At 37.7% G+C, this 17243-nt stretch overlaps 1 protein-coding gene across 2 annotated transcripts; it reads right to left on the reverse strand.

The window, feature by feature from the left end:
• Positions 1–254: 254 nt before the first annotated feature.
• On the reverse strand, positions 255–16841 carry LOC114478713 (zinc finger protein 665-like). Of its 2 annotated transcripts, none has more exons than XM_028471883.1 (4): positions 16635–16841; positions 11492–11564; positions 4576–6519; positions 255–3567 (listed from the first exon to the last, which is right to left on the reverse strand). In XM_028471883.1, the coding sequence occupies exons 2-4, from the start codon at positions 11507–11509 to the stop codon at positions 3331–3333; spliced, it is 2199 nt and encodes a 732-aa protein (XP_028327684.1). In that variant the 5' UTR covers positions 11510–11564; positions 16635–16841; the 3' UTR covers positions 255–3330. The 2 variants fall into 2 exon arrangements, with proteins under 2 accessions (XP_028327684.1, XP_028327685.1); XM_028471884.1 differs by having other exon boundaries at positions 11492–11601; positions 16635–16679.
• Between the last annotated feature and the right edge of the window lie 402 nt (positions 16842–17243).

Here is a 17243-nt window from a genome sequence, read left to right on the forward strand (position 1 = left end):
ACAATAAAGAGCAACATTTACTAAAATAAACAATGTTTGCTGTCAATTAAATGTCTTGATGTAGTTATTCACAAAATGTTCTCTTAACTTAAAAATAGTTAAATTAAATCAAATCTTTACATGCATTACCAAAACTAAAATCAAAAGTTGTGGATAAAGTACAATTTTTCTCAAAATGTACTGCAACATACATAAGTGTAAAATCTTGTGCATGCGCTGCATGTGTTTATGAGTTAAAAGAACTGGACCACAAAGAGATGGACATGTCTTTATTTAAAGGTACAAAACTTCACTGCATACAGTATTTAATACAACTACATTTACACACTGATTACATGTGATTTGTGTTTAACAAAGGTTCCCATTAAAGCAATCTTTCAGTTAACTGGTTCAGAAGCTTGACACTACACCACATAGTAAACAGCCACAGTGTGTCTTTGTGTATCATAGAATGGTTGATGGTGTTGATTTAATGGATTCCAGGGGATATTTTGACATCAGATTTGTTCTGTGAAATGATTTGAAAACTTTTATAAATGCAATACCTGCAACTGTTCTAACTGCAGTGAAAGCACAATTATATCTTAGTTCGCTGTAATTTAATGTAATTGTCTTTATTGAACACATTTGAACCAAATCTTTGTGTTTGCCGACAGTTCCTAAGGATCAAGAAATTTACTGTAAAATGTTTTTTAATAGAGAAGGGAGGGGTACAGGTATGGCATGTTCAATGGAAGAAAATCTGCACAGAAACGCACCTAGTAGTTAACACATCTCTGACATAGCTCTATCCACTGCAATGGGAGAAGTGTCAGAGATAAACCCAACCTATTCAGGCCAATGTGGGAGTAACCCAGATTCCATGCTGGTAAACGTGTACAGATTTTGTAAATGTGCTAAATTAAACATTATTTTGAAGAAGTTTTCCACTATGTTCGACCCACAACCCAATAGTGTCCATTGCAGAAAGAAAATGTGAAGGTAAAACGCCTACATAAATATCAAATGTTTTCACAATCAGACATTTTTTATGCAGAACCTACATAACATACCGCACTGTGTGAAATGAGAAGGTGTGGGAAGTTTGTCAGTTGGGAAAACATCAATAGGCTATTCACTCAAAGAAGTCCTGCCATGCTTTTATGAACAGTATGAACACATTTTAAGTTGATACACATTATAAACTCCTATCTGCTCCATGCTTTCATTTACAATCACACTTTAGACAGATATAAGGTATAAATTAAACTCGTACACAAACAAATCTGACTACTCACATTCACTAGTCCTCACCCTCTCTTATTTTATATTAAGATATTCAATTTCACCATTATTTGTTGCTCCCACACCTGTCGAGACATGAACAAAGTCTGAATGAAAAATGTTAAACACTCAGACAGTATACAATTATGTACTTTATAAACGCACCAGTGCTTTGTTTTTCTAATTCACTTTCAGCTTTTACATATTTTAAACAATAATTATATAATATATATAAAAATGTGTGCATTTTGAATATATTTGTTGAATTGTAACTGTGTTGCAATTGCTGCTGTCTATGTTGGCAAGGTATCTGTTTGAAAAGAAAATCCTAATCTCTTTAATATACTGTATATACATGACATTTATTCATATATACTGTATGCTGTGTAAAAAGTGAACAAAAACCCTCCACAATTATGTAGGATAAAAAGCAAATATAAAAACTTTACATAGTTGCTAATATCACTTACTAATGAATAATGTGCAATATACATATAATAAATTAAAAATCAAATAAACCAAGTAATAAATTACAACTGTTTGGGATAGGTATTTGGATCTATAGGGGGCTACTTTTAACTACATGGACTGGGACCACGAGTCTCGACAATGACCCAAGCTGTACAGCAGAAAGCAGCTATTGTAGACATTTATGATCTGGGATCCCATGTGTGCACACAGTCATTTAAATACCCATCCTGGTCTGCAGAGAGTAGTAGGTAACAATAAAATATTAGGTTACACTTTGTGACACACTGTGATATCATGTTGAATATGAGTAAAACTTAAGACAGAGTCTGAGTTTCAGACCAAATGGGTCCAAAAAGAACAAAGCATTAGTTTAACAAGGCGAAACATGGCATCAGTGGTCTTTGATGAGTAGACCAACATAAGTGTTTGAGGATATCAGCTTTGTGTTAATCTAAACAAACCCAGGTTTCACAATATGCGAGTTAATTCAGAATTTATATTGTCATTATAGGAGCTGTAACATGATACAATTTGTCAATTACATCAACTTTTGATATTATTGCGGGATTATTCTAATGTCCATCCATCCATTTTCTGACCTGCTTGCTCCTTTTTTTCAGGGTCATGAGATATTATTGCAATAAAAAAAAAAACACCAAAAAATATTACAATCCTTTCGTCCAATGCACGGTTTCTCATTTTCAATGAATCTGCCCTGTGGAGTTCCTCAGGACTCTATAATGGGCCCAATTTTCTTTTCCCTTTAAATGACACCAGTAGGTGCCATTATTATAAAACATGGGATGTCTTCACTCTTATGAAGATCACATATTTACCATTTAATAGCAAGTCTGGAGTCCCGCAAAGGGTGGGGTCGGTGGGGGTGTCAGCAGGCCCAGGAACTTTCATAAATTTTAATAATTCCACATCCTGCGATTAGGCTAGATTCTTTAGATCTACTTTGACCCAGTACCACAGTTTGTAAAGTCAAACTAGACCAACTCAGGACTAACCCAGTTTAGTAGTAAAGTCATTTTTATTGATTTGAGGTTTAAACAGGTTTTTATTTTTCTCTCAGCTTGAGCACAGTAATTCACAGTTTCTCCATGTATAACCTGGCTTCCCTCTCACACCTTCAGCTGTCACGCAGCTTTTAACTAGTCTCCACACAATATAAAATACAGCTCACTTCAAAAGGTCTGCATGAGCTTTTTTTTTTTCTTAGCTTGTATAGGCTTTTCTTAACTTGTAAAGTGTGACTTTTTGAGTTATTTTGGCCTCCCTCACTTTGAAACCATCGCTCCTAAGTGCCAACTTGATCCAAATTTTAAGTTCACGTTGTGTATAGTCCAAAGAACTACATATCAAAGCTCTCAGGGTCAGCAAGGTGTAAAGGTAGGGCAGGGCACAGGCTGGCTTGATAGTCAGAAAACTTGTTTTGCCTTGGTTTTATACACCATAAACACAGAGACACTAGGGGTTTGGGTGGGTCTGCACAGCAGACTATTTTATAATACATAACCTCACCACATTCACATGTTATAGCAACTACTTCCCAGCACCCAGTGTGGGAAACCTAATTTTGGGTGTTGCGATTTACACGTCATCGTCACAGACTGGGCTGACATTTTTCAGTCCAACACTGTAATCATAAGGTGTGGGTGCCATCCACATCTTGCTGAGGTCTGAAGATGATGCTGGCTCCATGTCTTCATGCACACAGAGATGTGAGTCGAAGGCAGATAAACTGCTGAATGTCTCGCTGCATTCATAGCAAAACCAGCTTTCTTGACAGTGCTGACAGGGCTCCGAGGGGGCATCATTTGTCCTGCTCTGCTAGACAAGAGACAGAAACTCAGCATTACACAGACAAATACAACAGAGTGAAGTATTTTACTGAAATCCTTTATCCATCAAACCATAAATCAATTAATCTGTCCCCATATCCTCCACCTCCCCCGTTTCACTGTCCTCATACATGTGTTGCTCCACTTTCACAAGCTTCTTTGCAACTTTTGATCTTCTCATACAGATTCATGGTTCCTGTTTTTAGGTCCTAAGAACCACCATGTAGGACCTGCTGAACTTCTCCATTAACATTCTTATAGTTCTGTGTCTATGGCAGGATAAACAGCAAACTTTTTTAGTTCAGGGGCCACATATGATCCAGTTTGATCTCAAGTGGGCCAGACCAGATTATGGGTGATTTTAATATTATTGCACCCAAGTTCATGTAGAAAAAAAAAAAACAATATTCAAGGTGCTTAAGATATCAGTGCCTCTGGAATCACCACTTAAACAATAGTTTTCTGAAAACTTTTCATGTAATTTGAAAGGAATTTTGTGAGATTTTTTGCCAGAAATGTTGAATTTAAGAAAACAGTTTTTGCAAACAATTTGCAGTGAAATGTTACTGCAATCATATCATGAATAACTTAATTACAGTGTATTTGTGAACGTGGAGGGACTAAGATCTGGAACTAAATGTTCTTGTGACAAAATTTCATGTAATGTTTTTTTTTACGTATCCTCACATGAACTGACTTGGATGCGTGTGCAGTTTTGACCTGTGGGCCTTAAGTTTGACATGCCTGGTCTATGTCGTCTTTGGTGAAAAGCAACAAAACTAACCAATGTTCTCATCCTGCTCTAAACAAGCTACAACAAATGCATGATATTGGGACTCATCAGCTAACCCATTTTGTCTTAGTTGGATTTTCTTTAACAAAACTTTCCTTAAAGTGTAATATATTCACGTTCTAATCAAGGGGCAGACAGATATACTAAAAACACACCATCATTGAATGTAAAAATATAATAAATGAATAGATCTTTACAAACCTGACAGTCACACTTTGACAGATTCTTCTTGGCGTGGGTACGTTCGTGGGCTTTCAGGTTCTGAGTGCTGATAAAATCCTTCCCACAGTGGTCACAGATGAAGGGTCTCTCCCCAGTGTGATGTCTGTGGTGGATCCGTAGGGAAGCTTTACTCTTGTAGGATTTCCCACATACATCACACTTGTAAGGCTTTTCCACAGAGTGGCAGGCTTGGTGAAGTTTTAAAGATCGGTATGTTGTGAAAACCTTGTCACACTGATCACAAACACACACATTCTCACCAGTGTGGGATCTCAGGTGTATGGTGAGTGTCTGTTTATGGGAATACATTTTTCCACAGTATTCACAGGGGTACATCTCTGTTGAGTGAGTCTTCATATGCATTGTTAAGGTGGATCGTTGTCTAAAATCCTTCCCACATTGGCCACAGAAATAAGGTTTCTCTCCACTATGTATTCTGCGATGATTTCTTAATGAGTAGATTTTGTTAAAAGCCTTTCCACACACTTCACAGATGAACTCTTTAATTCCACTGTGTATCAATTGATGACTTCTCAATAACCGTTTTTCATAAAAAGCCATCCCACAATCGTGACAGGAGAATGGTTTTACTCCGGTGTGTTGCCTTCGGTGGCTTTTTTTCTCACTTTCTACCTTGACGGACATCCCACATTGGTCACTCTGGTCTTGTTTCCCACGACTATGGACATGTTTGTGTTTTTCTAATTGCGAGGCAAAAGTAAATTGTTTTCCACACTCTTCACAAAGGTGCGGCTGTGTGACCCTCATCTCAGGATGGGTCTGCTGGTGTTTGTATAACTTCCCAGATGTACGAAAAAACTTTCCACACTGTTCACATCTGAACGGTTTAATTCCACGGTGCATAAATACATGTACTCTGAGGTTTCCAGAATGCCTAAAAGCCTTTCCGCATTCATCACACGTGTACGGTTTCAATCCACTGTGGATAAGTTGATGTGTTAATAAGTTGTCCTTCGCAGCAAAGGCCCTCCCACATTCATCACACATGTGTGGTTTCTCTCCACTGTGAAGAAGCTGATGCTTCGTCAGGTAGCTCTTGTGAGCAAACGCCTTCCCACACTCATCACATTTAAACTTTTTCTCTCCATTATGGATGGCTTTGTGTTTCTTTAAGATTGTATTCAGAGCAAAAGACTTTCCACACTCGTCACAACTGTATGGTTTTACTCCAGAATGAACTATTTGGTGCACAATTAGTTTTGACTTTAATGGGAAAGCCTTCCCACACTGTTCACACTTAAAAGGTTTGATTCCACGGTGCAAGAATAGATGTGCTCTGAGAGCCTTCGGAAGCTTAAAAGTCTTCCCACATTCCTCACATCTATGTGGTTTTAATTCTCCGTGGATAAGTTGATGCTTTAATAAGTAGCTCTTCAAAGTAAAGACCTTTCCACATTCATCACATCGGTGCGGTTTTTCATCTCGGTGAAGCATCTGATGGCTGGTCAGGGATTTCTTGATAGCAAAAGCCTTCCCGCACTCGTCACATTTGAAGTTTTTGACTCCACTATGCATGATTTTGTGATTTATTAAGCCAGATTTCATTGTATAAGACTTTCCACATTCATCACAGATGAACGGTTTGAATCCAGAATGAACTCGTTGATGTACAATGAGCTTTGACTTTGTGCTAAATGACTTTTCACACTCGCTACAGCCGAACGGTTTGAACCCAGAATGGACTCGTTGATGAACAACAAGTCTTGATTTATAGCTAAAGATCTTTCCACATTCTTCACATGTGTATGGTTTAGGTGATACTCCAGGTTGGATCTGCACTTGAAAGATTTGATCTGTAGCAAACAGTTCTAGAGTTTTCCTGTCAATGTCGTTAGTTTGCATTTGGTGAGCGTCGTCCTCCTGATGGAGCTGATGGCTCACATTACTCTGGTTTCCAGAGTCCTGTACAACAGTTAGAGAACAAAAACAGAGAATGAACAAAACAAAGCCCTTTTAAACATTAGTTTCTAAAATGTGATCCCTATAGAAGACATTTGCTGATTAAAAATGGATCGTAGCATTGGTGGACATCATGGATATCAGGCAGAGTGATGAGTGAAAGATGAGTCTCTGTGGTTTTGTGGTCGCTTACATTATTTTACCACCAAATTATGCATAAAAAATATTAATCCGTAAAAACATACGATTTATCAAGTATTTTTAAATGACATAAAACTGAGGGCTACAATAATACATTGTAAAACACAAGTGGTCTAATTAGTCTCACTAAAGGGTGGACTATACACATTCGTCTGTTCAGGTTGTTTGTGGAGCTTTCACGTTATGAAATGTTGATACTTGCTCGGTGCTGCCACAATTAGTCGGTGTCATACACCATTAAAATTTCTGAAATGGTTGTTTTACTATTAACCTATTTATTTTTGCACTCTTGTCTCATTGTAACTCCCCTCCCCACCAGTGTGTGCACTGCACATCATTTGGATCAGTCGACTAACTGATAAATGAGTCGAAAGATTATTGGTTAAAACATTTTTCATTAGTGGCAGGCAGCACCACTCCTGTTTCTTTGCTCATTGTGCTGTGTGTGTGTCTATAGCCCTGCCCTCTTCTCTCCCTAATAAAAAGAGTGGGTGTAACAGAGTGTTCTTTATATGTCTGGCCATTAAATAAAGGTCCTATATTATTTTGTTATTCATTTGTATGGTATAGTGTTTTTTATTCATGTTTCTTTTATCGCTAATCAGTTTTAGAGGTACTAAATTATTGGGTATTGTAACAGCTGAAACACATCCATACGTATATTTTATATTATGCATTGTTGGAATGTCAGTGCTAAATAAATATTTTCATCCAACTATCCATTTTCTGAGCCGCTTGCTCCTTTTTTCAGGGTCGTGGGGGTCAACAGGAGCCCATCTCCAGCTCACATTGGGCGTTAGGCGGGGTACACCCTGGAGAGGGCACCAGTCCATATATTTTCTTTTTATTTGATTTATTATTTGAAGAATTTATATTAATATATAGACTCGTAATGCCTTGATTCTAGTTAAGTTAGTACATAGTCCCAGCCATAAATGCAATGGTATTATAATTTATTTTGGTGTTTCTGTTTTTGGCTTAGTTTCATTATTTTCTGTTTCGGCCAAGAATTTTCATTTTATTTCATTAAAAAAAGTAGTGTGAACATTATGACTGTCATGTTGTAGTTGCCGCTTGTGTCACTGTGCAGTTATGGCTCAGATGCTACACTCTGATGTTGACTGGTGACACACTGGTTTTTACCTACCGTTGGTTGAAAACCTTCAATAAACTCTTTCTTAAGTAGAGATGGGAATTGATAAGATTTTGCGATTCCATTATTGATACTGCTCATCGATTCACATTGGGTGAGGGAATGAAATAATACAAATGGATTTATCTTATCTTTGTCTCTTTAATTTCCTGCAGGGACATCAGCTTTATTTTAATCCACCAGGTATAGATTGTTTTCACTTTGCCAATAATATATACACACTGACACTTTGGCTACAAACATTTGAGAATATTTACAGTGCTCATTTTGAACAACTTGATCCAAAACGATTTGACATGAAACAAATAATTATTCAGTAAAAAAAACAACTTATCAACTAGGGGTGGGAAATATGGGAAAAATATATAAATTTTTTCTTTGTGAAATCACGATCACGATTTTTTTCATTCAAATCATTTAGACTATTTTAAAGTTATTTACCAATAAAACAAACCAAATCACCTACTTAAAATTATCGCTCTAAATGGAAAAAAGGAATAAAAGATCCTTTAGGACAAGGTAATTATCTTTTTTTTGTATGTAAGCAGGTCATCAAACTGGTTCCTAGTACAATTAACATCAAACAAAAAGGCTGACAAGTTATTTTAGTCAGTCTTTTTACTTTGTTTAACTAAAGTGGTGTAGCATTAGCATTAGCATCACTTGCTACATAACAAGACAGCTTATCAGTCTAGTGATTTATATTTGTTATTGAGGTAACACACTCATTAATACAATCCTACTTTAAGCAGTGTTTGAATGCCTCATTTCACACAGTTTAGACAACCAAATCCTTTACAAGATAAAACGTTACTGCTTTGGTTATATTAGGCCTCAGTGATATGGACCAATATTCATATCTCTATATTTTTCCTCAAAATGGCAATAGGCGATATAAACCATTTATTACTATTCAATAGTTTTACAAGAAAAACAATAATGGGTCAAAGTCAGTGAAGCCACAAAGACCCTTTTATTAATCACTAGCAGCACAATAACAACATTTTGAGTCACTTTTGACTTTTTCCTTCATTAAGGCTGAAATGTGATTAAATTATGTAGTGTTGCTTTGTTCAGGCCAGCTCTGAGTTGTTGAAAGTCGTTTTTAAAGTAAATCCCATTCAGGACACTGTCTCTAAGAGTGTGGAAACAGCCCCGTTAGCTGCAGCATCAGCAGATCTCTGCTACAGCGCAGCGACAGAGCGTTAGTTATAGAAGAGAAACACATGCAGTGTTTCCTCAAACATAGTTCAGTGCTTCAACACTCAGAACTGATGGAGTTTAACAGACAGACAGACATCTGCACTGAACCTCTGACAGACAGTCGCCAACACGGAAGAAGCAGAACAGCTAACTCTGTGTGTCCGTGCACTGAGGGGAGGGGGAGCGGAGCGTACTTCTGCCACGTTTAAGCACTTAATTAATCTTAATTAATGTCTGTAATGCTGACTAGCAAATAGTGTGATTTGGAAGAGAAAACAAAAATTGGATGTTCTGTGTATGGACGACAGACATATGACAAAGACACGGCACCGCAAGGGTTAAAATGTGAACTACAGACGGTTCTACGATCTCCGTGATTTGGGAGATCGTAGTCACGTTGTAATCCTTAACGATCTAATATCGTCATATCGCACACCCTAATTATCAACCAAAAGTACAGCTGCACTTATCAACTGTGGTAGATTAACTATTTTTGTGCAGAAAAAACAGCATGTTTGCCTTGTCGCAAAGACTTGGAGTGTTCTCCACAGTTGTGGAGAAGACCCTTTCAGATGGTTTTGATGATTCTTGGACACAGATATTTCTCTCTGGGGCTGAGGTTGCCGAGGTGGTTAAAAAGCTCCTCGGTGGCAGGGCTCCGGGGGTGGATGAGATCCGCCCGGAGTTCCTCAAGGCCCTGGATGTTGTGGGGCTGTCATGGCTGACACGACTCTGCAACATCGCGTGGACATCGGGGGCAGTGCCTCTGGATTGGCAGACCGGGGTGGTGGTCCCCCTTTTTAAGAAGGGGGACCGGAGGGTGTGTTCCAATTATAGAGGGATCACACTCCTCAGCCTCCCCGGTAAGGTCTATTCAGGGGTACTGGAGAGGAGGGTCCGCCGGATAGTTGAACCTCGGATTCAGGAGGAGCAATGTGGTTTTCGTCCTGGCCGTGGAACTGTGGACCAGCTCTACACCCTCAGCAGGGTCCTTGAGGGGTAATGGGAATTTGCCCAACCAGTCCACATGTGTTTTGTGGACCTGGAAAAGGGAATTCCTGTGGGGGGTCCTCCGGGAGTATGGGGTATCGAACCTCCTGATAGGAGCTGTTCGTTCCCTGTATGAACAGAGTCAGAGTCTGGTCCGCATTGCCGGCAGTAAGTCGAAATAGTTTCCGGTGAGGGTTGGACCCCGCCAGGGCTGCCCTTTGTCACCGATTCTGTTCATAACTTTTATGAACAGAATTTCTAGGCGCAGTCAGGGCGTTGAGGGGGTTCGGTTCGGGGGCCTCAGTATTGTATCACTGCTTTTTGCAGATGATGTGGTCCTGTTGGCTCCAACATACCGTGACCTTCAACTCTCACTGGATCGGTTCGCAGCCGAGTGTGAAGCAGCCGGAATGAGAATCAGCACCTCCAAATCAGAGTCCATGGTTCTCGACCGGAAAAAAGGTGGAGTGCCTTCTCCGGGTTGGAGATGAGGTTCTGCCCCAGGTGGAGGAGTTCAAGTACCTCGGGGTCTTGTTCACGAGTGAGGGAAGGATGGAGCGAGAGATCGACAGGAGGATTGGTGCGGCGTCTGCAGTGATGCGGAGTCTGCACCGGTCCGTCATTGTAAAAAGGGAGCTGAGCCAAAAAGCGAAGCTCTCGATTTACAGGTCGGTCCACGTTCCAACCCTCACCTATGGTCATGAACTTTGGGTCATGACCGAAAGAACAAGATCACGAGTACAAGCGGCCGAAATGAGTTTCCTCCGTAGGGTGGCTGGGCTCTCCCTTAGAGATAGGGTGAGAAGCTCAGTCATTCGGGAGGGGCTTAAAGTAGAGTTGCTGCTCCTCCGCATCGAGAAGAGCCAGATGAGGTGGCTCGGGCACCTAATTAGGATGCCCCCTGAACGCCGAGGCGTTCAGGGCACGTCCCTCCGGAAGGAGGCCCCGGGGAAGACCCAGGACACGCTGGAGAGACTATGTCTCTCGGCTGGCCTGGGAACGTCTCGGGGTCCCCCCGGAAGAGCTGGAGGAAGTGGCCGGGGAGAGGGAAGTCTGGGCCTCCCTACTGAGGATGCTGCCCCCGCGACCCGGAAACGGCTAAGCGGGAGAAGATGGATGGATGGATGGCAGAAATACGCTCAGCTTTTTTGTTTGATGTTAATTGTACTTTAAACCAGTTTGATAAATTCTAAACATTGTTTTAAAAAAGTACCCTGACTTAAATGATCTTTTCTCTCTTTTTTCCCATTTTGGGTGATTATTTTAAGTAGGTGAATTGGTTTGTTTTACTAGTAAATAACTTGAAAATAGTCCAAATGATCTGAATGAAAAAAATTGCGATAAAATCAAGGCTGTGATTTTACAAAGAAAAAAAATTTGTGATATGATTTTTTTTTTTCATATCGCCCACCCCTACTCTTTCCTCACCTTTTCTGTGGCGTCCATTTTGGCTCTGTTGCCTAAGAAGACCAAAAATCCTCCTTCAGACTCCTCCGATCACCTGAAACATCAGCATGGAATCAGCCTCCACATGAACGCTGTTAGACATATGATAGAGAAAGATCATCTATGCTTCCATCTACGCTATACATCTATCAGACATGCAGATACCAAAGGCATGAAAAAGGTGACAAAATCCATCATTGGGGGTCTGGGTGGATGATCCCTCAGAGAAATGTTTTGACTTTAACACAAATCTTGAACATGTATTCACACCACTCAAGTTGTGGTTTGTGAAAAACTATAAAATTACATATATGAAGAATTGTGATGTTAAGGCAAAATTGCCTAACATTTGTAGAGTTATTGGCTTTGTTACTTAACACCACTGCAGCTGAGTTACTTGTTTTATAGTCATTTTAACAGTTTCCTTCATGGGCCTTGTTTCTTTCCTCTTTTGGTCTGGACAAGCCTCTCAAGTTTTCTTTGTTGATCCATGAGCTTTTTACCAGACACGCTCTTTCTCCACTGCTTTTGCTTTATTCTTAGCTGCACTGCACTTTCATCGTAGGGTGAAACAACTGGCAAACATTAACAGGACTTACATAGGGCACTATAAAACAAGTTTTATTTTTTCCATATTGCATTTATTTATTTTTTTATTCTGGGTTTTCCTCATTGTTATTTTTAATTTGTTTTTTTTTGTTTTTTTAAAAAGAAAATTTATCAGAAAATATTGGTTTTCTACATTTGTAAGTAAACAGAATGAATAATAATTAGAAAAAGAAAAGAAAACCATAATTAAACAGAAATTTATGTCAAAATAAAAGTGTCATTTAAAACCACATGTAAAGTCCAAATGAAAGGTAGCTATAGATTGTACTGACATGGATTATTCTTACTTCTCCTTTTTAATTATTTATAATCATATCTCATAAAGATGTATGAATGAGAACAGCATTAATGTCACCATATTTCCCCAAGGGCTGCGTGACTTTGCCTAAAAAAAAATAGATAAATAAATTAAAAAATAAAAAAAAAATTGAGTTCCGATTTGATTTTGGATTTTTTATTTAATGTACTTAAAATGACTGCAGACATCAGATATATTGTCAGAAGTGCAACTTTATTGCTGTGATTGTCCTCAAAAGTTAAAATGTATAGAAAAATCCCAAAATAAAAAGTAAATGAGGTTCTGTCATTCAACAGTTTCAAGATTTTATCCCAGGTTTGAGCAAAAGTGCGACAGCAACTTCACAGTAGCTTAAATTTTCTGATTAAGAAATCAGATAACTACATATTTTATAACATAACATTACAATAAAAAAAACAAAAAACTCTTCCCTTAGCATCTCAGCATAGTGCAAATAAAAAATTGAACATGCCTGTGGCACACATATAGCCTACTCAGAGGGTAAACACATGTAAACAAAGAGGGGGCTGGCTCACATCGGAACGCAAAAAAGTCCGAAAAAACTGTGGTGGGAATTTTTTTTCCCCTACTTGAATTTGCAAAATAAAAAACGTTTTTATCTACAAATTTGATTAATCGATTAAATGGATTTTTTGCCCAGCCCTAATTTCCCCTCAGGGATCAATGGTTTACTGAATCTGAGCATTTTTACAAAGTTTTGATCAACTTAACTTAAAATAACCTAATTTAAATTATCCTGATGATATTATTCCAAATGATTAGACAAATACAGACACAAGATGCATCAGTTATTTCACCACTGGGGTGGATATTAGAAGCTACCAAGTTATCATGAACATATGATGTTTCAGACTCTACAATCTCTGGAATCAGTCTCGTCCACAACAACAACACAAGTTGTTCCCATAGATGTTCCGTAGCACTGATGAGATGTTCATATTCAACACTCTTAGCAGATGAAGCAGCCCCTCTCTCTCTGTGTGTAGCTTCACCAGAAGCGGGTGTAGCTTAACAAAGTTAAGCGGGAACTGCTCAGCTCTGTTTAGGAGTGCGTGATGAGTTGCAGTTTTTTTTGACAGTTTAGTCGATGTTGCAGGTGACCGATTCGACATGTTTAGCTCTGGAGCAGGAGGGGTGCAGGGCGGGGTGAATGAATGAACGTCCCCTTCATGATGACGGCATTTCATTCACATTATGACACTTTCAGTGATTACATTTGCATTGGTCGATTAAATGATTCCTTAATGTGGAAGATATAGGGCCCTACATACCTGATAGAGTTTGCATGTTTTTCCAGTCAAGTGAAACGGTTCTAATCCACTCCTGTGACTTGTCCTAAGCAGGTCCATACAGAGCAAGCGCTGAGGGCTATGCGCTCACATATTAGTCCGCCGTGGAGGAATATGCATCCGTTTGTGTAAGCTAGATATGTGTGGAATTAATGTAGCGTCCAGCGTGCAAGGAGCGCAAAACGGCCTATGACGACGACACTGAAGTGGGAGCGTGGTGACAAGCTCCTTTTTTTTTTTACATAGTAATTTGAAAGTCAAAGCAACACCGATGATGCTGACGAGTAGTTGCACATTTGTCTCTGCACTTACATTTATTTGCATGATTTAATAATGGTGTTATTTTAGCCATTCACCTTTTATTTAAAAAAACAATTTCCACAAGTGTTAAAAGAGCTGATGTAGGTTTTATGTTTTTAAAGCTGCTTTGATTGTGCACAGCAAAATGTTTAGTTTCTTGTGGGATTTACGCTGCTCATTTAACTTTTGTTTGGAAGTCTTTATTTTTACTGAATAAGCTTTAGTGTTAGATCAGATTTTTTTTTTTTTTTTTTTTTTAACATACTTTTATTTATTTTGTAATATGATTTCTCGGGGTGTTGAAAAAAATCAATTCGGCGATATACACATGTCACGCGATTCTCTGATCGATTCTTAAATGCATCCAAAAAAAAAAAATCTATTTAACCAGGAAAGTCTTTTCCACAACAGGAGACATTGTAACTGCACAAAGAAGAGATCTGAAACCTGGGCATGTTGACCAGCTTGTGTTTTTTTCAATAAAATCTAAAAAGAAAGTACTAACTTTCTGCATTTATTTATTGTTCTAGGCATATACCTCAGTTAAGTTGCACTAAAGACAAAGTTGGTTTAAATGCCACAGGCAGATTGTATGTTATTTTTTTATTTTAAGTTGCTGGCACATGGCATGTTAAAGCCAATGTTTTAAGTGTAAAATATACCAATAAAATATATTTCAAACACAAGGTGTACACATTCATTGTTTCTTAAGTCATTTTTTAAAAATCGCAATAATCGCCTTATACTTTAACATCGGGATATATCGTATCATATCGTGACCTATGTATCGGGATACGAATCGTATCACCAGATGCCAGGCAAGACACACCCCTAATGATTTCTCTTGGATTTGGTGATTTGATATAAATATAGTACAGGAATACATTTGTTTGGTTACTTTAATTAATGGATACCAAGACATATACCTTGCTTAAAAGTATGAAATAGCCACAAAGTGAGGAAAAGAAAAATATATCACGATAATCTTTAATACATAAAATGGCACACCTCTAATATATAGACATCAAAATTTCCATATAGAGCTACATCTATTCATTAATTCATTAATTTTCTGAAATGCTTGCTCCCTTTCAGGGTCTGCTGGTGCCCGTCTACGACTCTCATAGGGCGATAGGAGGGGGTACACGCTCTATATTCAACTTAAACACAAGTCATGTATTCTGTTCTGTTCATAACTTTTCTTATATATACTGTATATAAAACAGAGTCTTACAGTGAAACCAAACAAATTTAATAAAGTTAAATAAAAGTCTTTGGCCCACTCTAACAATAGTAAACTAAATAGGAATATAACTTCAAATAAAATGAAAGGATAAAATAAAGTTAAAATAAATCAACAAGCTTACTTTAAGTAACCTGATATTATAATGTCTAAATACCATTAATATAACATATCAAAACACTCTGAATTAAATGTTTTGTCTTATTTGTAATGTTTATAGTTTAGTGACAGTGTTAAACAGTGTGAAAAGAGGGAATGTAAATATGGATTATTCATGGTTTCTTTTTTAACGTGCTATAATTAAATGTCCAATAGCTCCTATTTACCCATAATAAAATATATGCAGGTCAACTTTCTCAAAGCCTATTTTTTGGAACATCTGATTTCAACTTAATCTAAATCTAATAATAACACAAGCAAGTACGTAAGTGATGAAACAAATCAGATATAAATAACTGGGACACTCAGATTAACACTAAAAAAAAAAAAAAAGACAGTTTGGCGAAAATACACAAAATCTAAATTATTAACAAATAAGAATAATTCTATTTTATATAGTGAACAACTCGTATACATTTACCTAATAAATCAAATAGACACTAAATCACCTAAATGATAAATAACAATAATGACTAAATCAATAATCTTGAACATAATTTGTATTACTTTATATCAGCATGTCATCTTTAAACAACTATAATAACTGATCGGTTGATTTGTAAATGTAAAACATCTTCTAATTGAAAGAACACCGTTAGATTTAAACTTTAGAAAACTGTGCTTTGACCTATATATCATTTATTTATGTCTTTATCTTTGATGAGCTCATGTTTGACAATCACAAGCCATGTTCCAGCCAAAGGAGGAGAAACACTAGATAATAAAATAGAATAAAAACGCTGAGAAATCTACGTTTGAGGCCCAAAAGTGAGCCGACCCTGAGGCCCATAGCTGTGCATTAGATGAGCATCTATTATTTCCTATTGACTTGATATTGTTGTTGATTCATTTTCTGTTCATCTGTAATCAATTGATTGATTCAGCAAAGCAAAACCTCTGACTACGTCTCTCTGTATGTAATATCATGTATATCTACTTCCATATACATACGTTTCCATGTAAATCTAAATCTATAATAGCAGTTACTACCTTCATCGACCCCTGTATGTCTTGTTTTCTGTATATTCCATTAAAATCAGAGACCATGGATACAGCTGGGATACAGAGTTTACGCCTGGTTCTGTCCCTGGTCGATAAACGGAGCTGTAAATCCACAAAGAGACCCGGACCAGCTGCACCCGGCACCAGCACACCGAGAACCGGACCCGTTTGTTCAAATAAAGGCCAAAATATTAAGAAACTTACGGTGACACGGCGCTCATCTTTCCGCCATTTTTGCTTCTTTTCCACAGAAACGGACAGGATGTTGCCATATATAGCAGTCATTCCTCCGCATTGAAGATATTAAATACGTGTGATAAGAGCTCTGAAATCCTACATTTATGATTAAAACATAAAATAAACCCTAAATCTGTTTATCCAGATTTTTTCAGCGGGTTCATAATTAGTTAATATTTTTAACCGCCGGATTAGCGGGAAAATCCTTTATCTGGCAACGCTGCTCATGGCAGTGCTCGGGAATGACGTCACAACCGACTTGTTGAAGAAAAAAAAAACAAATTTATTTACATAACCACATTTTTAGATACAGACAATAAATGTCGTTTTTGCAATGACGAACTAGAATCTCTTACACATTTATTTTATTACTGTATTCATTCAATTAGTTTCTGGGCTCAAATGGAAAATTACTTAAAGCGCAGGATTCATATTAAATTTAGTTGAACTTTTTGAACTTAAGAAAAACGAGGTTGATTTCATTATAAACCTGTTCATGGTAAATTCGTCATACACAAGTTTAAATTCAACAAGTGTTATCCCCTATTTGTGACTTTTCTTTGTACACTTAATTCT

The sequence above is a fragment of the Gouania willdenowi genome, chromosome 17 (assembly GCF_900634775.1).
Source record: "Gouania willdenowi chromosome 17, fGouWil2.1, whole genome shotgun sequence".
Taxonomy (NCBI): Eukaryota; Metazoa; Chordata; class Actinopteri; order Blenniiformes; family Gobiesocidae; genus Gouania; species Gouania willdenowi.

Bases quoted from the DNA above. Each gene is read 5' to 3' on its own strand.
- LOC114478713 (XM_028471883.1), bottom strand. The intron at 3,568-4,575 runs GTTTGTAAAGAT...CTTGTCTAGCAG, and splicing joins TGTCAAAGTGTGACTGTCAG to AGCAGGACAAATGATGCCCC.